A 23,038-nucleotide genomic window follows, 5' to 3' on the forward strand; every position below is an offset into this window, starting at 1 on the left:
TCGAGCCTGGGAATCCTCGAGTCTTTGCAAAGAGAGGAAAGAAGCCGCACGGAACTTTATGATTTTTAACGAAACAAAGTGAAATTTTCCAAAGCTAAGACTGTCTATTCTTGCAATGGAGTTGTGATTCAGAGCCCCAGACGTAATTGTAATGATGTAAGTAAAATTTTAACTCAGGCAATTTAGATTCTAAATTAGGAATGATTTCAATGATTCTCGCAACTCACGACTAGACCATTGCCGTCACATCAAAGATGAGTGGAGTAGTTCGCTAATATAATAATACAAATAGTACTGTATTTTCATATAATATAAATTCACTTAATATACTTTCAACTCTGCGGACATAGCATTATTATCACATACTGTCTTAATTATGCTTTCAACTTTATCCATTTTCAGGTAATAAACTTGGACATTTAAGCATAAGTGCATCGGCATTGAGGATCACTTTACCATATCACAGCCGATCGCAATGTATTATTGATAGGATATTGGTCAGGTTTCCCTCACTCTCTCCAAGAGCAATCATTCTTAGATCCTCATGTCGAGGAATGCGCAGGTTAATAACACACCAGCTATGACGATAATTCTTCGCATATTTATTTAATCTTCAGGATACCAGATATTTTCAATATTATGTTTCCATCTGGAAGATTGGCTCTACGTCTCCAAAAACCTGAATTTTGTTATAATCGTGTTTGCATTTTGCATATTCATGAATGACTTCTTAAATTCTCAGAGAACTGCGTAGCACACTTAACGGTCTGGCAATATTGAAATGCAACGATGATTATGTTAAGAACCGTGAAATTGATCTGTTAATTTACAAAGAATTACGTTGCACTTTCAATTGAGCGACAGACCTGAATTGAGTTAATAATTACTGTACCTCAATAAAATTAAGATGCACCTGTTAATTTTCAGCCCACTGCATTGCCTTTAAAATTCATATAATTTATTTATTATAATAATAAGATAAATAATCGTAATTAAGATTTTTGTGCCTTTTCTTATAATTTTTAATTGAATCATTCAGCATGGGAAAGAACGAAGGTTCACAGGATTTCAATATATAAAAGTTATTGAGGGAAATGGCAGTTATACGTAAGGGTAACTTTGCGGCAATGAGGAATTTGATTTTAAAACAGCGTTTCTTTTGGTGGGAAATACAACGCCGGGTAATGCTCTTGGTAAAAGGACTAGTAGTTGGTGAGTACTGGTAATAATGGGAAGCTTTGCATTTTTCTGAACTTCGGAGGTTTTCGTGGACATTGTAAACCTCTGTCTGATAAGACCATATTTCTTTTAGGACAATATTGGTTGGGACAGAGTCTCATAAGCGGAGATCTTTGATAGCCTCTTCGTCCCTTGCAATGAAACGCTTTTCTGGGTTGGACGGAAGGACAAACTTCGGTTACAGTGTCAGTGCACCGAATGGAGTTACGATCATCTACAGAAGACTGCAAGGCTTTACTTAGGTTAATATGGGCTTCAGGGTGCCTCTGACAACTGCTCCGCAGGTGGGACAGGTGTCCCTGGGCCGCGCGCACTCTGCGCACAAATGAAGGTGAGAACACGGTTGGAAAACCACGGCGATTGGCGATTTCTGACACAGGCGGCACAGAAGTCTGCGTTCCTCCTTCAGGACTTGGTTTTTCATGGTCTCTACTGCAAAGAACAAACGAAGAATGCTGGTAAATCAAACAGAAGATGTATTATATAATTACAGTTACATTCAATCGTTCTATGATTTTTCTTCAATTTCACAAAAGGGAAGGCAAAATATTAAAGGAAAATGTACGTTCTCAACAGACAGTCTAGTACTGGAGTTGGGAAAACTAGGCCAACGAGGAAATATAAAAAAAATGAACCTAAGATATCTATAAAAAAACAGTGAAGACGGTAAAAAAGCAAGTCAGTGAAGAAAAACTATGAACTAACTGAGAGTTAAATCTCAAAGAAACTTATAAAATGGGCTGGATGAGGGTCGACAGATGTCATTCAAAATGCTGATGAGGTTACCTTCTTCCAAGAGCCTGGTGTAATCGGCGCTTGGTTTCCGAATTGCTGGAAGCGTAGAAAAAGAAGGGCTGGAAGGCGTCTGAAAGGGGTGTGAACGATAAGCCTTAGTATATCAAGGTATTATTGTTGGTCTAAATCATAATTTACAAGAAAGGAAGATTTAAGTACTGGAAACTGAAAAAGACCCATATAGGTCTAATTCCAATAAGAAAATTAATGATATAAATGTTTTTAACTTGACTGAATTGGGGTCTTATCGGTCTAAAGTCTCCAAAAACAAAGTTGATTGAAAAAACTTTTTCATTTATCAAGAGAATAGGTCCAACTTAGAAGTTTACCGAGAAACTATACTGGAAAACTTACTGTTGCTGAACATGGTACTCGATGCCCATTGACGACCTAAATTGAGGGAGAAATGACATTGTTAAACTGAAGAATTCATCGCATTTACATGAGCAGCCGTTTTATTTTTATTTTTCTTCCACTGAACTTGTTAAATTAAATGACATGATAAGGTTATTTTCCATCTGTCATATTACCGTTATCATTATTGCCCAAGTTGTTAACTCATTCACATAACTGCAGTGTTTGATTATTCACGACGAGGTTATCATTCAGTTATCTCAGACTCATTATTATGTAATTATTACTTAAATTAGACTGTTATTACGTTTTTTTCAGTTTTATCATTATTACGATGTTATCTTCCAGTTTTAAATTATGATCGTCATGAAAAGATCATCTTACTTCGTTTGGTAGCATAGGACCATCGTGACTCATGGTACTAGAGGTGGAATTGCGCCGCTGCTTCTCCTCGTAGTCAAAAACGAGCTCCAGGGCCTCGGTGACGGTCCTGCACAGGATGCCGCGGCTCTCGAGGAGGTTCCTTAGGGCCTCCCTCACCGACACTGGGGACAGACCCATTCCCACGAGTCTCTGTTTTTGCAAAAATAAAAGGAAGGTTGAAAAAAAAATAATAATAATGGGATTTTAGGGCATAAGGGACTGAGGTTACCTACGTTAGTAGCAGAATATACATTAGTGCTCAAAATATAGTGATTTATACGTGCGCGGGCGCGCCCACACACACATATATCATTCCAACAAGCAATGCTGTTAAATGCTACTGTACTGCTAGTGTCTATTGGTTTAAACCTAATGTTTTCCTGTTTCTTGTACCTCTTATCTTTAAGGCTAAAGTTTTAAAATATATGACAAGAATTGTTGCTATGTCTCCATGATACCTATGTCACAAGCATAAGCATACTGCTTCAGTCATTCCTTCGCAACCATTACCGGGTAGGGCAAAATTGATTATACAAAAATACGACCATGGCTAGTATAGCTATTCCGGCCAAAAATCAGAAACTAAATATAGAAAATTGGTTATTGGCCACTTGTGAAAAGATCGACGAGAGCACCTCTTGGTAGGCTGGTCTACTAACCTTAGCCATAGGATGATGAAGCAGTAACTCAGCTTCAGCGTCTGTTAAGGAAATCTTTCTTGAGCCACTCAATGGCGGAGGATTTTCCTTCAAAGCGGTGTTGACGACATCATCACCCAACTTTCCTCTCGCAAAGGGGCAAAATGGGTAAAACCTGGCGTGGTCCATGAGTGGGTTATCCCCAAATCGCCATCCATAGAGGCCCCCTCCGCAGTGGAAGCACTGAACCCAGTCAGCCAATCCTGTCGAGAAAAAGCCGGCTTCTGCCAAAACATCAGGGCCGACGTTGACGTGCCTCGGCCACCGGGTGTAAGTAGACAGGCGGTTGGAGACGGTGTTCAGATGTGGGAAAGCCAGTTGTCCACCATCTGGTATTTTATTGGAATCTGGAAAAAGACAAGAGAGTTTTGGCGCAATGGTTTACAGAGCTACTATGGTAGATCATCAACATTACGAGTGCACTTATATCAAGGTAGTTGAGGCTAGAATGCACTGAATACTTTTTTTTTTCAGTGAGCAAAAGCCAATGAAACATTAAACCCGATGCTTTGCCTAACCTAGGCCTATGTAAGTTTGAGAAAAGGAAAATAAAGGTAAACGAACTAACCTGTTTGGTAGGAAGTATTCAACTGCTGTGGCCTTGTGCTTGACACCCTGAAGGTATAATAGTCATAGAGGAAGCTAAATAGAGCAGTATCATTTTCATCAGAACCAGCTCTAGGGACATTCCCAGTGGCGGCACCTGTGATGAAAGGGCAATTGGGGAAGTGCTTGCGATGTTCCTCTTCAGGTTTATCGCCTTGGTCCCAGTATCCCACAATCCCCTGGCAGAAGGTACACTGGACGTGGTCCTCGGTTCTCAAGTAGAAGAACCCGGCCTTCGCCAATTCGTCGGGATCAATGTAAGCCACCGGCCAATTGCTGAACGTCTGTCGCCGTACAGCTTCCAGAAGCAAAGCAGACTGCCAGTGGAACCTTCTCTCACTCCTGTTTTCGGGCTCTGAAAAGGGAGATGATCAGATCATAACACTTCTAATTAGAACTCCATTGGTAGCAAGAAAACTCGAGGGCACATGTTGAAACGCTGCATGTTGCATGCATTGTCTGTAAGGAACTGTTTTATATGCGAATTCAGGCGTTGATAACAAATGCTATTTTCATCCGAGTTGCCCCTCCGTACAAGAAAACTGGAACTGTACAAGTCTCCAAATATGCTTGTGATATATAATGACGCTCTTTTAAAAAATTATGAAAGCTAAAATTGTGGACAAATCTGAAGTTCTGTGGGAGAACAATAGATTTTTTTTTCTGAGGACACAAACGATCCAAAAATTACAACAAACAAAAGCATCACAATTTATGTACTCATTCTACCATTTCCATTCATTACTGCTTCCACTATTAAAAGTACCTTAGTAAAAGCATCTTCATCATTCCTAGGTTCATCACATTTTCATAATATTTTTATTTTTCATTTTATTCGAAAAATATTACTTATCATTTGCATAGTAAGATGTTACAAAATATTACAAAAATATTTACCTACAATATTATAGAAGTTGCACCACCCACGTACGCTGGACAACCAGCGAGGCAGTGCAGATTATAACTCAAGTATTTGTTTCGTTTGTTGGGTCTACGAGTTGGAGAATAACTTAAGGTATATATATACCCGTATATATATATATATATAATATATATATATATATATATATATATACATGCGCGTGTGTGTGTACGAGTCTATATATATATATATATATATATATATATATATATATATATATATATATATATATATATATATATATATATATACAGGATAACAGATTGATAAATTAATAGACAGTTATAATGTATTCAATAATTTGCAATTTCCAAGGGAACACAAACCAACACCTAATCCGCCATATCTGTGATGAAATTACCTCATGCAGTGCAATGTCAGCATTGCTTAAGGTTCTTTGCAGCGCGCTTTCTGCCTCTTGCTGCAACCCCTTTCGCTCCTTTAACAGTAGCTCCTTTCATATTCTCTTTCTTCCATCTTACTTTCCACGCTCTCCTAACAATAGGTTTTTTTCCTAGCGTGGTTTTTCTCCTGTTACACCATTCAAACATTTTACTATCAATTTTCGTTTCAGCGCTGAATGACCCCATAGGTCCCAGTGTTGGGCCTTTGGCCTAAATTCCATATTCAAGTATGTCATGGAATCGCCGCTTAGGAAGCTTCCACAGCATCAGCCGCTGCTTCATTTGCCGCCTACTATACACAGATGGCATAATTATCTGCTGCGTGACGACTCATCTCCTACACAAAGGACACCCTGCCACTTGCATCTTTCTTCTTCTTGCAAACACTCTAAGCCTTCCTGAACACTAAAGACCTTTCTATTCTGGAATCTCTTCCGCTCCTTCAAGAACGCACTTTCTCATCTAACCCCCATAACAAGCCATCCGAATGAAACACTTCTTTATAAAAAATCTACTGTAGTATCCACCATTCTCTCCACGCGACCACGCCTTCTCCGAACAATTATTCATCTTATTATTATATATATATATATATATATATATATATATATATATATATACTACAAAGCATCTTTCTATGTTTTTCAGCCCATCTTACCCCCGTCTTTGCAGCCCCTCTTTATTGTCTATTGTAACAATCTACTGAAGGATCACCTGTTGTCTCCACGTGACAAAACCATACCTAAAGACTTCGCTAATCATCTTCTTATATATGGTACTAGTACTTGGTGCCTTTCTCAGTTGCGACTCCTCTTTAACACTATCATCTAGAAATAGCTGGCACTTTTACTCTCTTTAAAACTTTGTTCTTATCCGGTAAATAGATAGATAGATAGTTAAATATACAACGCTTGAAGTTATACTTACGTCTTTCAGTAACTGAGTTAGGTGACGGCCCGACCATCATTCCGTCGTATTGAATCCCAGACATAGCTGATGCAATAAACTTAATTTCAGTCCCTCTTAAGCACGCAACTGGATCCTTTACGAAAGAAGAAACGCACCTTTTGATTTCCTCTTTCTCTCTTTATATATTGAATTATTCCTCACCGGCCTGAGCGAATGAATGCTATCGTACTATGGCGCTCCAAACAGGGTCAGTCACTAACTGAAGATTCGTGGATACGAGAAGCTTATATCTGGAAGCAGAAGAGCGCTTATCGCAGCTTATCAGTTATAAGTAAATTTAATCGCAACGATTTATTACATATTCTCTTGGCTAGGTCATATTTGGTAACTACATATATTTTTTATAGGATCAGGGAACGCATTTGGCCATGTTTTTTGGTGCTGAAGAGTTATATATATATATATATATTATATATATATATATATATATATATATATATATATATATATATAGATATTATTTAATGTATATTATATGATAACATATATTATATATAAATATTATTATATAATAATTATATATAAATATAATAATGTTTTATAATTGATTTAACTTTTATTTATCTATTTATTTATGCTTTTTTTGTGAAATTCGTTGATGAGATAACCAATATACAGTTTGCACGGCATTTCGATGTTCTTGCAATGGATGCGCATGGTTTTGATACTTTGTATAGCGTTCTCAGAAACAATGTTTGGGATTTGTGACAATGATTCCTTATGAATACTGAGGTAGATTGTCTTTGGTTATGAAGTAGCATAGTTGGAAGACGGGAATGCTTTAAGAACTCTTTAAAATCATTCAAATTTGTTTCCCAAACTTCTTGTCACTTTGTCTTGTTTATGAAGTATCGGTATTGTATGAATTTCAGTTGCTGAAATAATGAAGAACGGTAGAATTTGATTAGTTTGATACGCTGGAAGTTACTAGAGAAGGGAATATTGCTGGAACTTTTATAAGTTTTGCTAATTTTTCTATTATATAAAAAGTTCTTTTTCAGGGTTCTCCAAACATAGCCATCAACATTCTCGTGCGCATAAACAGTTCTTGCGCATAATTGTGCATACGACTGAAATCCGTTAAAGCACACACACACACACACACACACACTCCGTAAAAAAAGGAGCGACATTATCAGCATCTTATCTGCGTCGAGTGTTTACACCCAGAGAAATGACGAAAGGTTTTTCCTCGATGAAGCTGAACAAGTCGGATACATGCCCAGCACGCCCGTTGCTCTTATCGCTCTTCCTATCAGATAAAAGATAGCCCGAGGCTATGAAAGCTGTGACTTGGGTAATCGCCCACCCGCAGGGATTATTCAGCAGTTATATGTATATATAGATATACATATTTCTTTTAAGCGATTATCTCCAGAGGTATCGAGTGACCCGCCTCCCCTGAGGTGGTTCCGTCCCTAAGCTTAGAAAATTGTCTTATCACAGAATGTCTGGGTTTTTTTATGGTTTCGTATCATTTGCGTTTTACATAGACAGACTTTTGTTCAATGGTATCAAGTAAGTGTGAAAATAAATTTTTCCCCGATGATATCCGGTCACAATCAGGGCAAGTGACTTAAACTTTCTTCACTCATTTCCGGTCTCCGTTTAATTTTCGTTTATTTTGCCTAATACCAGAAGGACATTCAGGATAAGCATTATAATCTATGACAAAACCAGAAGGCCATTTGGTGTTTGGTGGGGTCACTTAATTCGTTCTGAAGGTGATCATCGCATCGTCCTTCAGTGAACGACATTTTTTTTCTTTAACTCTTTGTTACATAAGGTCATAGTCTGTCTTCCTTGAGTCACAGGCTGTTCTTTAAGACTCGGCTCTTTACTCTTTGCTCTCTGAGGGCGGTCCAACGTTCATTCAGTATTTAGGACGGCAACTACTACTAGACGCACTTACGAAGTACAGGAACAAATGCTAAGGAGTTATATATATACATATATATATATATATATATATATAATATATATATATATATATGTATATGTATATATTTATACATACATATATTTATTTTCCTTATATTATTCTCTATACATATGCTCATCATATATATATATATATATATATATATAATAATATGTATTATATATATATATATATATATATATATATATATATTATATATATATATAGAAATAATGAACTCATGAGCACATGTTCCACAGAAATAAATTTCTGACTTACATCAGGAATGAACCTCGGTCTTGCATGTGACAGTCCAAGGCGGGTACTGACTGACCCTCCCGATGTGGGGCCAGAAATCCATATATATGTATATGATATATATATATATATATATATATATATATATTATATATATATATATATATATATATATATATATATATATACTCGCAGAATAGTACTCGCATTGTTAGAGACTTAAACCGCGTTGTACCTCTGGTTATTTTTGTGGTAAATTGGACAAATGGTACCCAGTCGGCTGTGGAGGGCAGTAGCTGAGTGAAGGGCATTAGTCTAGTAATCTCATTCTAAAATATGAATGAGCTGGATAACGCGTATTCGAGTCATCCCACATTTGGGACCAGATGTGACGGTAAACGTGAGCCACAGTAAAGTTATTAAGGTAAATGGAAACCAGGAAGCTGATCCAGTGAATGTTAGTATGGCTGGTGGAAGAATGGAAGGAAGGGAAGAAACTTGCAGAGTCTACGTTTCTTGAAGTCAAGGTAGAATTGTATGAATAGAATTTTGAGCCAACTCTCCTTTAGGAATTATAGTGTGGATGCTTAATGAGATTGAAAGGTAAAATGTTAAAGCTGTGTAAAAAAATACCGAAAGGATAAAAATAGTATAGATACGCAGTAGTGAAAAGGATAGTGTAAGTGCAAGGATGGACTAGGGTGTTTTTGAAATGATTTGGTCATGTCAGGAAAGTGAAGGACGATAAACTGGATGAGAGAGTTTGGAGGAATGAGAAGAGAAAGAGAGACTTAGAAAATGTTGGGTAGACGGATGAGAGTTGCACTTGATAGGAAGGCCCTTGATGATGATCTCCGGGAATCATGAGCGAGCGCTAGACAGAAGTGGACAGGGTGTTCGACGCACTACTGGTTAGCCTTCTTTGCATGTATACGAGGCAGCATTACAGAAGAGTTCTTCAGCAGCTAAAATACGAAATGCGGCAGTTACTAATCCCTTGTTGTTCTCTGGCGCAACGCTTTGTTATGGGAAATGGGTCTTTATAAAAAAATATCTAAATGTTTATGATTTTTGGCGCGGTCCCTCATTCTTTTCAAGGTCTCCCCCCCCACCCCCACCCCCCCCCCCCCCCCAACAATTCACTTAAACTCTCAACGAATTCGCGTAACCTGACAACCACCGGTAATGAAACGGTGGTCCAAATAGAGGTGAAATATTCGGCTGACGTTTTGAGTGTTTATGAGAGGAACCTGAATGTTAACTCACAAGGATAAGAATCAAACACGATCCCTCGTCTTTACGCTGAGCTTGTTCCGGCTTCTTCTTCTTCTTCTTCTACTTCTTCCTCTTGTTTTGACCCACGAAACCTCATGAGAAATGAATTCGCAGATTTTGGTGACGACTTACAGTGTACTTATTGACTGGGGGTTATCATAATCCAGAGATATTGCCGTGGAGTTTTTATGACACCCAGTTGCTGCGGGATTTTAAAAGTGTACACCCACAATCTTCTCTTATGACACAAGACGGAAAAAGTTTGTTGGATTCAATAAGATTTAATTATTACATTTTTGCACATTTCAAATTTCTAAATAAACGAAAAAGAAATAATTTGCTTTTCACAGCCCCATACAAAACTTTGAATGTCAAAATTGCCTGGTTTGGGGTGGACATTTCAAAATATTTTTAGCTGGATGAAAAAATATCTAGTTCTCCGAACCATAAGAAACAAAGAAGCAAATTAATCTTGAAAATGATTTTACACATTTTTTGCTTAACAAGTGACCCAGTTGCTCGATGGCCTGATGCTTCACCGCTTTTGCAATATACTACTTAATAGTAAGAATAATATGACATTTATTATACTATAATCGTGTTGGATATTGTTTACGATCGTGACATATAACTTCTTGATAGACTGATAAGGAGATCAGCATTTAGAGAGAAGTAATGATTCGATTTGTTTTCAAATAAACGGTGGAGGAGGAAATACGTGAGAATATTTGTCAACGATTCGTTTTGGCATAGATGACTTCTTGCGTATATATTCGTTCATAACTAACATAGTACATAAAGGCCAGATTCTCGATGTACTGAGTTTTTAAACCTTTGAGGTTCACGATGCTGACTTTTGCTGTATCTCCTCGAGTCTTCCTTCAGCTTTGCACTAAAATGATTAGGAAAAAATATCAAGGCTTTTGTCAGTGGTCTACCGGGGATTCTGATTTCCCTCCGAGTTCTGTTGAATCCAAATCACTTCGTTCTTCCCTTTATTTGAGGCAGTACCCACTGTATGCGCGAACAGAAGAAACTGCCAGATTAAACCTCGAATGGAACTTGAAACCTTGATAGATGTATAGATGTGGCATATTTCATGAAGAATAAACTGCAACGTTTATTGGTATTGGTCAGATCTGGTAAAAGTGATGAAAACACTTCTAACAACACTTACACACTTTAGATTCTTTAAGTTAATAAGTGTTCATGGTTATTGCTTCTTTTTATTTCAAGAGCTTTCTTCTTCTTTTGCTCATTTTTCCATTTTCCTAAATGATGGGTTCCGATAAACGAACATGGGCATTTAAAACAACAATACTATCTTCGTCCGTATTTCATGTGGAATGAGCTCAGATGAAGAGCAGATCTTTAATATTACTACTGCGGTGAAAATGATGTCTCTCTCGTTTTGCTCTGTTGGAAATGAACTTTTCAGATCTTCAATTGACTCGAAATGACATCCAATTCAGCTTGCTCTGGAGGAAATGGAATCTTCTAGCAACTATAGTCGATTTTTTTAAACCTGGCAAACTTGCACTTAACTTGCACTTAGCTGCTTGTCGCTGATTGGATGAATGTCGTATTGTCCGAATCTCTCTGTTTTGTTTTCACACTGTTCAGAATTATGATTATACGGCCATAGATTGAGATAAGAGCCAAATGATGTAATGTTATGTAAATACCAGTTGTAAATAAAGTATTAAGAACTTACATACCAAATTATTATATAATAGTTAACAATAATGAAACAGGACCTTCAGAAGCTGTAGACTTGAAATATGTTTCAAACACATGAACTTTAATGTTTAAATTTCTAGCTAGATTTTTAGTGCAATCATGCCATTGGTTGTTTGAAAATAAAAAAAACATATTCATTGTACATTGCTGATGTTGTATAACGCCAAAGAACCAAAATACTATCGTAGAAAGTAAGCTTGTCAGAAAATTTGGGGTGGAGGAGTTGTGGGAGGAACAGCCTCGGGGTTGACAGAAAGTTGACGTACTCTCAGCGGGAGGTTCAAATGCGGGTTGTGGTGTTCTAGTCTTCATAAAATAATAAAGATGTTTATATATCATAATGTTCATTTTTTGCATTTCAAAACTTGAGTTGCTGTTGCTGTCGCCTTAATGATTTCTTTCATTATCTTGCTAGGGCCCTGTGAAGTGAAACATTGTAAAACACTCTTTATTATATTACGGCACTGACTGGTAAGCCTACTGCCAGCAGCATGTATATGCCTGGTGTCTGAAGTGCCTTCATCTCTGTTTTGTTCCAAATCGTCGCTTGTGGCCATGGCTGAAATATGTGAAATCGACGACAGTGAGCCAACTGCTCGATAGCCGATTCTAAGATGATTGATTATGGCGGTGTGTGCAGCAGACGACAACTCGCCGGCTGTTCCTTTCTCAACTCCTCTACCCCAAATGTGCGGCAAGCTTACATTTTCAACGATAGTATTTTGTTCTTAGGCGTTATACAACCTTCAGCAATGTACAATAAATACGTTTTGCTTTTTTCCAAACCACCAATGGCACGATTGCACTAAAAATCTAGCTAGAAATTTAAACATTAAAGTTCATGCGTTTGAAACATATTTCAAGTCTACAGCTTCGGAGGGTGTTGTTTCATAACTGTTAACTATTATATAATAATTTGGTGTGCAAGTTCTTAGTACTTAAGTTTATTACAACTGGTATTTACATAACATTACATCATTTGGCTCTTATCTCAATGTATGGCCGTATAATCACAATTCTGAAACAGTATGAAAACGAAACAGAGAGATTCGGACAATACGACATTCATCCAATCAGCGACAAGCAACTAAGTGCAAGTTAAGTGCAAGTTTGCCAGGTTTAAAAAAATCGACTATAGGATTTTATTCTAGAGTGGGAATGGCAGCTATAGTTTCGCTCGGGAGGAAAGAACACCCAGTTTTCCGAAACACTTGTCACGCTTCCAAGCTCGTTTTTGTTCTCTCGACAGAAACATTCGAAGTATCTATCTTTCATAGACGCTTTGTGAGAAGTCCCATGTTTGAAATCTTCAGTTTACAAGAGCTCAACTAACATTCTTCTCATCAATGACGATCTTCCAATTGTGCTATTGAATTACAGAGCCTCAGTTTATGATGAAATTAGGATTCCACTTCGATATTAGCGATGCCTCGCTTCTTTTTTCTGATAGCGAAATGCATCATCCTCCAAAACAACAACTGCACAGGAGTGAATTAAACGCCTAAATTCCGATTCTGCTTCTCTTCCTTTGGAATCCCTCTCTGTCTAGCAAACTTTCGATTCCTGCTGGAGACTGAATCGCCTCCAGATAATGAGACCTTAATTTATCCCAGAATCTATTTATTTCCCTTCTATATCATTTCTATATCTCAGATCTGCGATAAAATATAGGACCTTTAATTTCAAACGATAAGAACAGAGTAAAAAATGCTCCGAAGTTTCTTCGGCGCAATCGAGTTTTCTGTACAGTGTGCAATCAAGGCTACCGAAAATAGATCTATCTTTCGATAGCCTCAGGTTAATGCTTATGAGGCGCGGCCCATGAAACTCTCAGGCTGCCGTGGTGGCTTGAGCTGTTGCGTTACCTGTTTTCAAGTGGATATCATTCGAGAAATAACTTTTTCATTTTTCTTTTTCAGATATCGTCACAAACTTTTCGGAACTTCTAGGTAGATAAGCCAATGTACCAAGTTCATTAGATAACATTAACTTTGGTCAGTTGTCAATATTGAAATTCTTCAGATACAACGACCTAGAAAATTGCCAAGTAGGTATCCAATGGACTTCTTGTATGTTCAGAAATAAACCGGTAGTTCTTGATTGGCAAAGCACCTCCGCTGTTATTGATTCCTTTGATCATTTCAGACATGTTTGCTCGACAAACCATGCAGATGGACATTTGTTTGCGCGAGTCGGTGTGATTTTACTCTTGTCAGGGAAATGACATTTTTAAGTAGTTTTATGACTTGACTTGATTGGACTGCTATCATGAAAGAAGGATGTTATGACATCATTCGATGAAAACAGCGAATATGTATGTTGTCAGTCTTCCAGCTCTCAAGAGAGATACTATGTGAAATTAATATGCCGAATGAGGATTCTGTTTCTTAGTAGCGACTGCTTTCCCTCTCTCTCTCTCTCTCTCTCTCTCTTCTTTTCCTGTTCTTTTTTGGGAGAAGCAACGTTATTTTTAAACGCACGTAAACCAAAAATGAACTACACGAGCAGTGTTCGAATACTGAAGGAAGGAAAAATTATATTATATCTCTCTCTCTCTCGATTTGATCGTATTCAGAAGAAGAATAAAAGAGAATTCTCCTCTATCTCTTTCGTTTTCTATTTTTTTTTTCTCAAGCGACGGAAGAAAAACGAAGGCAAAAGTGGAAAATAATAGAAAAATGAGATAGTTCAAATAAGAAGATGAATAAAGAAACTGGAAATGATGATTAAACAGGAAAAAAAGGCCACACAATATATGGCAACTCAATTGCTTCCCTTCGATCATCGAACAGTTGCTGTAATGACTGCTAATAAAAAAGGCCCTGATTTTATCTTTCAAGTTCACGAACGAAGCTCCCGCCTTCTCAACTTAATGGACTGTCAGTCAGTCAATATTCCGGATGTTTTTTTGCCAAGAATCCTTCCTTTTTTCGCATAATAAGAGCATATTTCATTTTAATATTACTCATTTTTTTTAACCCAATGACAGATGTACCGTGCGCTACACAGATAGCAGGAGCATTTTTTTTTTTTTTTTTTTTACGAATCGATGCACAAATACTCTTCGTGGAATGATGAATAAGTATCATAAACACAAAATTCCGTATGTTAAAGACCGGTATGGATTACTGTATAAATGTTGCAGTCACAAGGGCAGTATGTATTTCTTTTCTTTTTTTTTTGGCGAGTTGCATACGTTTACAAACTCGCGAAAAAAATCTTTTGTAAAAATATTCACGATTTTTATCAAGCCAGAGTATCAGACTTGGCTAGAGGTAGCGTGTAAAAAAAATCATGATTACATTTTCTAGTTTAAGATTTTTTTTTTTTTTTTATCCGGTTGGTTCATGAGAAGAAGAAAGATTTACCTGGTTTTATTTTTTAAGAGACTTTTTGCACTGAATCCTGAACGTCTTTATGGAACTGTTGACCGAGAATCTATTTCCCATTAATAATTATGAAAAGCACAGAGGGTTTGTGACAAATCGGAGAAGTCTTCTTCATTTTGAAGACCGGGAAGTTAGCTTCCTTTTGAGAGAGAGAGAGAGAGAGAGAGAGAGAGAGAAGCTCTATTCCCAGCATTTCCCCGTCAGCTACGTAGTATCGTTTGTGCTCTGGAAACACACACATCACGTCTATCACTGAAAATAAATATACAGCATGTAAGAGAATAACAGTATCTGCTATTGTCAATTGCAGAGAGTAGCATATTGCATTTTCTCATGAAATCTTATTTGAGATATATTGATTTTGATAAATAAAGGTAAGAGCCACGGAGGAACGTGAAACACTGGAGTAGCTGAAAGCGCTTTCGACTCAACATCCTTCACTTAGCAGACGTTGAGTCGAAAGATCTTGCAACTACTCCAGTGTTTCACTCTCCTTCGTGGATTATACCTTTATTTATGCATTTATCACGTTCCAAATTTTCGTGATTCAGTTATACATTGATTTTGATATTTTTCTTTCTTGACGCTCAGTGTGCAATGTCCGAGAAGGGAAGAATTTACAGCGACATTGTATACAGTGAACCGAGCATTCTTCATTACACACCTCAATTCTCAGCGTTCCCTAGAGGAAGACGAAGAAGACTCTACCTAACACATTGTCGTCGATATCTCCTCCTTGAAGTTGCATTGTTAAAAATAAAAAAGAAAAGTAAATTAGAAGGAAAAACATTGGGCCATTCTACATATCAGTTCGTGTTCCGACTTGACGAATCGATGCACGAAATCTCATCTGAAAATATGCACGATAAGAATAAAACTAAAAAGGCCTGAATAAAGAAGAGATCGGTATGGATTCCTGTATTAAAGATGCAGTCATTGGGTACACGCGTAGACGGTCGTCTTCTGCACGTGACGCAGATTCATGCAAAAATGAACATCCATATTTCTCCGTGACTTTTTTTTTTTTTTTTTTTTTTTTTTACCAACTAATAACAGCGTTAGTCAACTTCAAATGCTGCTTCAGTGTTCGTTTGACGGTCACTTTTGCAGGTCGTACTATTGTTTCGTTCCAGTCAGTTGGCGGTAATTATAACGAGAAGTTAGAAAAAGACAAAAAAAAAAAAAAAAAAAAAAAACAAGGAAACAAAGGTAGTACTATAATCGATGGCCATGTAACCATTCTGTTTATGTGGTTCACTGCTCGCAGTGTCGGGACAAACTTTCCATCTTTTTTAATATTTTTCCTTATTTTTTGTTTTTGTCTCAACACGTGAGTGGACTACTGATCTCGGGTTTTATCGTTTGACACTTGGTGACTTGGTGTACGGTATTTTAGTAAGGTGTGTGAAAGCGTTGTCTGTCCTTTTCAACGTCCTGATATTTAACTTTATTTTTTTGCCGGCCCTTATTTTAAAGTCAGCCTCAAATCTTCACCTTTGGTATTTTGCGAACACTAAGTATTTGTTCAAACATCGCACTTAACACTGACTGTGGAACAGTAGAGAAAAAGAGATTGTGGAAACTCGATTTTTTATTTAGCTATTTAATTCATTAACATCGCTGAAGGAATGACGTACTTCAAGAATAAAAGAGACTTCAAGACCGTCTACATTTTTGTGTGAAATGGACCCAACTTACTAATATCAGATTAATTATGACAAAACTAGATGCTTTCCCTGTTGTTGCTACCACTGTTCACTATTATAAACAACCGTTGGCATCATATGAGATAAATAATCCGTTGAATCTTTCCAGCAATGCAAATTTCAATCACTAAAGCCGTTATTCGACCCTCTAGTGGACGTTTACCACCTGGTAAGTGATGAGCCGTTTCAAAGACGAATTCCTCCATCTAGTACTACTACATCAACAATATGACCTAGTCAACTAGCCTATGGAGAAGTAACATAAGGCCATCGCATACAGAAAAAAGAGAATAACTTTTCGATGTAAACATAAACAAGTGTGCTGGTCAAAGGAAGAAGTAATACAGAATCAGCATAACAAGATGAAGGATAAAAGGACGCTTCAGCTTGTGAATGATCGTTTCAGAATGGCCTCAATTTCTCGAGATCACTGAAACTTCTGAACAATTCGATGCAGTCATTAGCCATCAAAGAGGTTCAACTCCAAATGCCATCCTTTTTCGCAAAGGATTTTACTACCTGTTTCGTGATAAACAAATACCACTGCATCCCAGCAATCGTAGTGCTCGCTGAACATTTCAGTTCGCCGGTCATGTGGACTATTAGTTTCATTATATTACTGAGAGCTTGCAGGAATATATACATATATATGTATATGATATATGATATAATATATATATATATATATATATTATATATATATATATATATATATATATATATAGCAGCGTATGTGTTGTGTGTCTGTGCAGGTATCAGCGTATTACAAATATGTTCTTGTATTTTTTGTATTATGTTAAGCGCATGGCTGTGAGCATGCGTATGGATTTAACGTAAACATTTTCTGGTATATCTGCATAGCTCACATTTCCAGACTTACATTCAAATTTCATACTGCAATGCTCTAATTTGCATTCGGTTTCCGTACTGAAATATTTATTTGCTTCCTAACCTTGATTTGTTCAGTATTTTATTGTTGAGGCTTTTTTGTCACTTATGAGAATTTTTTTTTAATGATGTTTATCTATCTTAAATGACAATAATACCAATATTTTACCTTTGCAGTTACAGCTACCGGATTCAATAGAGAACAAAATGATGGCTTGCCTACTCTGGCGTCCAGCAATGAAGCTCCTACTGTACTTGATGGTGGTCCCGAGGGAAACTTCGGCAGGTTAGTACAGCCCTGTTTTGATGAGGTTCTCTGTCCCGTGTGCTTTCACATTTCTTCCCTTTTCTGTCAAATTTGTATACTTTGAAATAATTAATACCTCCTTTAAAAGTATTCAACTAATTCGCCTATTCATTTGATACCGACTTCGCCGTCTGTCATATACTACCACTCCCGCAACTGAACTTCCTAAATATCATAGCTTTGCAAACAACAATTTCCTTTGCTAATCGCTTTGGAAACTTTGTCCAATAAATAATCTAAGACTGCTGTCTGTCGCTATCAAAGCTCTGGTCCCTTGAAGTATTTGAAAGTGAGTTCAAATAAGAGAATGGAATGAAATGAACAGTTATTTCGTCTTTCTGAATGACGAAAGAAGTTATGGAAGCAGCAGATCAGTCGTGGCGCAATACCCTCTTCACTCGGAGACTGTTTCCAAATGCCCAAGCATATCACTGACAGTGACACGCAAGTTATCAAAATGAAAACCAACTAGACAATGAATTCCTTCGTCCGAACATTCGTGAGGCATGGTGTTACACGCTGATAACCCGAAACAAAGCGACCTTCCTTCTAAAGATTAGTTGTAACATGCTATTATCATCAAGACTCCGTAGGCGGGGTACTGTCGTCAGTGCACCTCGTGTGGGGAACTGTAAGCGTTACTAAAGGTTCTGTGCAGCGTGCCTTCGGCCCCTAGCCGTAACCCTTTCCGCTCCTTTGACTGTCTCTCCTTTCATATTCTCTTTCTTAAATTCTTCCATCTCGCTCTCCTAACTGATTTCAAAGTGCACCTGCCATGTTTTCCTCCTGTAACACCTCTCAGTCCTCCTTATCGTCAGTGTCCGTTTCAGCGCTGAATGAACTCACTAGTCCCAGTGCTTGGCCTTTGGGCTAAGTATATTCAAATGATCATCAAAAGATATCAGCGGATACTGGAGAGGTTCTCAACATGTTTGCGACGGTGGCACCGTCAATGGGGATCTGAAAGTCGCTTAGAGCCAAAGATTTCTCATGGAACAAAACAATTACTGTCGGAGTAAAATGGAGGTTGAAATTCTATCAAAGGAATTAACTATAGTAGATTCACATCAACCGTGCATTTGATATCTATGCCAGTCCCTTACGACGCTCCTGACTGGCTGTTGATAAGCCAATCACAGTGCTGGAAACTCTCAGTATCTCTCGATAGTTCACATAGGCAGGATGTATATTCCACCTCTCCTGAGGAATACTTTTGAAAGACGTATCCCTCAGGAGGGGTGAACTTACATCCTACCCATTTGAACTCTCGATTGGCTTATCAACAGCCAATCAGGAGCGTCGTACGGGACTGGCCTAGATATCAGATACACGGCTGATGTGAATCTACAATAGTCTACTTTGTTAAATGACTCGTATTGCCTTCTGTTCAAGCGCCTTCTTAGACTTATTTGAAATAAACGATCAAGCTGTTTTTATGGATCACTGAGTGAGTCACTCGTGAACCTCATAGATTTCTCTTCTCACTTGAACATAATTATATGGCATACTTAACTGGAAAAGAATCCCCTCGTTTCTTTTCGTGTTTAACACGACAGTATGCTTAACTAGAGCAGCATTTCATGATCATTTCGTTATTCAACAATAAAATAGAGTTATTTAGAATATATTTAATTATAAGTTCCTTTAGTCAGCGTTAGAACTCTTTTATACACACCATAATAATCAGTATACCATTCCTTTACTAATAGATGCAGAAAAAGAACAAAATTCTATTCCTATATTTTACTTTAATTTCTATTTCTTTATTTAACGTTTGAAAGGTTAAAGAAGAACGCTCATCTTTATTTTTGCTTGTTATTATTTAAACAAGCTTAATTTGATTTTTGTTTTTTTGCAACGCCATTCCAGACCTGTTTGAGAGGAACCATCACGATGACGTCAGAGTCATGAAACTGCTGGGTCCTTCAGGCTCGACGGAAAGGATCCAGGTCCTTCCAGGATACACGGATCCGTCCTTTGAGACCATGGCGTCCTCAGAGGATTACCTGGAAGGCGGAAGAACAGAGGATACGATGCCCAGGACCTCGAAATTGAACAAAGGTTCCACGGACGCGTCGGAGCTCAAATCGGAATCAGTTACTGGTGTCTTGCTGCAGGCCGATGAGGCGGCCTCTATTGATAGCTACGTCGACAGCGGCCAAGGGACTCTGCCCAATTTGACAGAGGTATGTTGGCAAAAAATTAAGTTCACCAACACTATCTTAAAAAGAACACAAAAATTTGCCGCCACCCTCTGCATACACACACACACACACACACACACACACACACACACACACACACACACACACACACATATATATATATATATATATATATATATATATATATATATATATATATATATATATATGTGTGTATGCAGAGGGTGGCGGCAAATTTTTGTGTTCTTTTTAATATAGTGTTGGCCACCCGCTACTATATATATATATATATATAATATATATATATATATCATATATATATATATATACTATATATATACTATATATATATATATAATATATATTAATATATATATGATATATATATATATATATATTTCATATACATATATATATTATTTTTATATATATATATATTTATATATATATATATATTTATCATATATATATATATTAATATATATATATATATATATATATAATAGATATATATATATAGATATATATATATATATATTTTATATTTACATTATATTTATTGACTATATATATATCTATATATATATATATATATAATATATATACCCTATATATATATATATAATTAATATATATATATATATATATATATATATATATATGGCTTAAAAAATCACAGTAGATGCATGTGACTTCATTAAATAAGCGAATACCACAGGAGAATAATAGTCAGAAATCCAAGCGCTTTCGTCTTTACCAAGACATTGGCGAGGAATGAATGAAATACAGTTGGAAAAAAAGTTATCAGGTAAACAACAAGATCAAGAATACCAGAGGGTTAATTGTTAAAAGGGTAAAAATTAAAGAGATAATTCAGGATTATCGGGTATCAGAAGGTCACAAACCTAAACATAGATTTAACCCTAACAGAAACTACAACGTGTCGTGTAGTCCAAAACATGTAAATGCTGAATATATTAATTTTGTTGCTCATATTTATCTACAACTTTTTCCATTATGAAGGCATCAAGTTTAAATAAACCAAGAATTAAATTTAGAACATTTCCATTTTTGGAAATGTTCTAAATTTTGCTTGACTCCAGTTAATAGGATGATCTAAATCTCTCATATGTACGAATAATGCATTCGACATTTGCCCAGTTCTCACAGAATATTGGTGCTGTTTTAGACGTTGTGAAAGAGGTTTAACGGTTTGTCCGTAACAGACTTTATCACACTTTTTGCAAGGAATTTCATATATGCAGCCTGGAAGATCTTTAGGAGAATCTTTTATTACTAAACTGTTGACATTAATATTACTGTTTTTGTTAAAAAGCTTTAAAATTCTAGGAATTTCTACCAACCTTACATGATAGGGTATTTTAGAAATTCCTAGAATTTTAAAGATTTTTAACATAAATGATGTTTTCAGTAATAATAATGTCAAGAGTTTAGCGATAAAAATTTTTCCTAAAGATCTTCCAGGCTGCATATATGAAATTTATTGCAAAAAGTGTGATAAAGTCTAATACGGACAAACCGGTAAATCTCTTTCACAACATCTCAAACAGCACCAATATGCGAGAACTGGGAAAATATCGAATGCATTAGTCGTACATAAAATTATGAGAGATTTAGATCATCCTATTAACTAGAGTCAAGCAAGAGCCTTAATCCCATGTAATGACACAGTAAAAAGGAATAGCATTGAATTTTGTTTCATCAAGTCAAATAATGGAAATGTTCTAAATTTAAGTCTTGGTTTATTTAAACTTGATACCTTCATAATGAAAAAAGTTAATATATTCAGTTAATATATTTATAATGAAAAAAATTAATATATTCAGTTTTTACATGTTTTGGACTATACGGTACGTTGTAGTTTCTGTTAGGGTTAAGTCTGTGTTTAGGTTTGTGATCGTGTGATATCAGACAATCCTGGATCATCTCTTTAATTTTCACCCTTTTGACAATTAACCATCTGGTATTCTTGATCTTGTTGGTTACCTTATAACTTTCTTTCCAAATGTATTTCATTCGTTCCTTGACAATGTCTTAGTAAAGACGAAAGCGTTTGGATTTCTCCCTATCATTTTCCTGTGGTATTCGCTTATATACATAAACATATACATATCATATACAATATACATATCAATATACATATGACAATATGCATATACATTATATTATAATATATACCATATATACATATACATCTTATATATATATATAGATATATATATATATATATATATCTATATATATGTATATATATACATTATACATATTATTAATAAAATATATATATATATATATAATAATATATTATATATATATAATTTATAATATATATATATAACACAAACACACACATACACAAAGGTTCGCCAACACCACCTACATAACTACTGATTTTACTCACTTTGCAGTAGATTGGAATATAATAAACTTTAGGCCAAGGTGCAAGTACTAGGACCTATGAGGTCATTCAGAGCTGAAAATAATGTCTAAATAATTATTAGAAGAGAGTGGAAAGTAAAATGGAAGAAAAAGGATAAGAACGGAGGTAAAGTAAAGGAAATGAAAGGGGATGCAGCTATAGTAGACTCACATCAACCGTGCATTTGACGTCTATGGGCCATTCCCTTACGACACTCCTGATTGGCTGTTGATAAGCCGTCACACGGCTTGAAACTCTCAGTCTCTCGAGAGTTCACACGGGTAGGATCTATGTTCCACATCTCCTGAGGGATATGCCTTTCAAAAATATTCCTCAGGAGAGGTGTAACATAGACCCTACTCATGTGAACTCTCGGGAGAGACTGAGAGTGTCCAACTCTGTGACTGGCTTATCAACAGCCAATCCGGAGCGTCGTACGGGACTGGCCTAGACATCAAATGCACGGTTGATGTGAGTCTACTATAGGAGCCGAAGGCACGCGGCGAAGAACCTCAAGTAATGCCTGCAGTGCATCTCCT

The 23,038-nt window shown here is 36.5% G+C and overlaps 2 protein-coding genes across 2 annotated transcripts in view; one reads left to right on the plus strand and one right to left on the minus strand.

Moving 5' to 3' along the window:
• Positions 1 to 579: 579 nt before the first annotated feature.
• On the minus strand, positions 580 to 6,601 carry LOC135219712 (baculoviral IAP repeat-containing protein 7-B-like). The gene is made up of 7 exons (XM_064256698.1): positions 6,369 to 6,601; positions 4,078 to 4,470; positions 3,471 to 3,856; positions 2,773 to 2,961; positions 2,389 to 2,424; positions 2,026 to 2,104; positions 580 to 1,671 (listed from the first exon to the last, which is right to left on the minus strand). The coding sequence occupies exons 1-7, from the start codon at positions 6,430 to 6,432 to the stop codon at positions 1,478 to 1,480; spliced, it is 1,341 nt and encodes a 446-aa protein (XP_064112768.1). The 5' UTR covers positions 6,433 to 6,601; the 3' UTR covers positions 580 to 1,477.
• Positions 6,602 to 17,767: 11,166 nt separating this feature from the next.
• The window catches only part of LOC135219713 (uncharacterized), a 32,365-nt gene continuing 27,094 nt past the window's right edge, over positions 17,768 to 23,038 (plus strand). The window contains exons 1-2 of the mRNA XM_064256700.1: positions 17,768 to 17,873; positions 19,764 to 20,080. Coding sequence (XP_064112770.1) covers positions 17,795 to 17,873; positions 19,764 to 20,080 — 396 coding nt within the window. The 5' untranslated portion in view covers positions 17,768 to 17,794. The remainder of the gene's footprint in view (positions 17,874 to 19,763; positions 20,081 to 23,038) is intronic.

This window comes from Macrobrachium nipponense, chromosome 1 (assembly GCF_015104395.2).
Source record: "Macrobrachium nipponense isolate FS-2020 chromosome 1, ASM1510439v2, whole genome shotgun sequence".
NCBI lineage: Eukaryota > Metazoa > Arthropoda > Malacostraca > Decapoda > Palaemonidae > Macrobrachium > Macrobrachium nipponense.

What these genes read in the sequence shown, in the direction of transcription:
- LOC135219712 (XM_064256698.1), bottom strand. Translation starts at nt 6,432, where the DNA reads ATGTCTGGGATTCAATACGACGGAATGATGGTCGGGCCGTCACCTAAC. An exon ending in GAATACTTCCTACCAAACAG is followed by an intron (nt 3,857 to 4,077) that starts GTTAGTTCGTTT and finishes GTCTTTTTCCAG; the next exon opens with ATTCCAATAAAATACCAGAT. An exon ending in CACCAGGCTCTTGGAAGAAG is followed by an intron (nt 1,672 to 2,025) that starts GTAACCTCATCA and finishes TGTTCTTTGCAG; the next exon opens with TAGAGACCATGAAAAACCAA.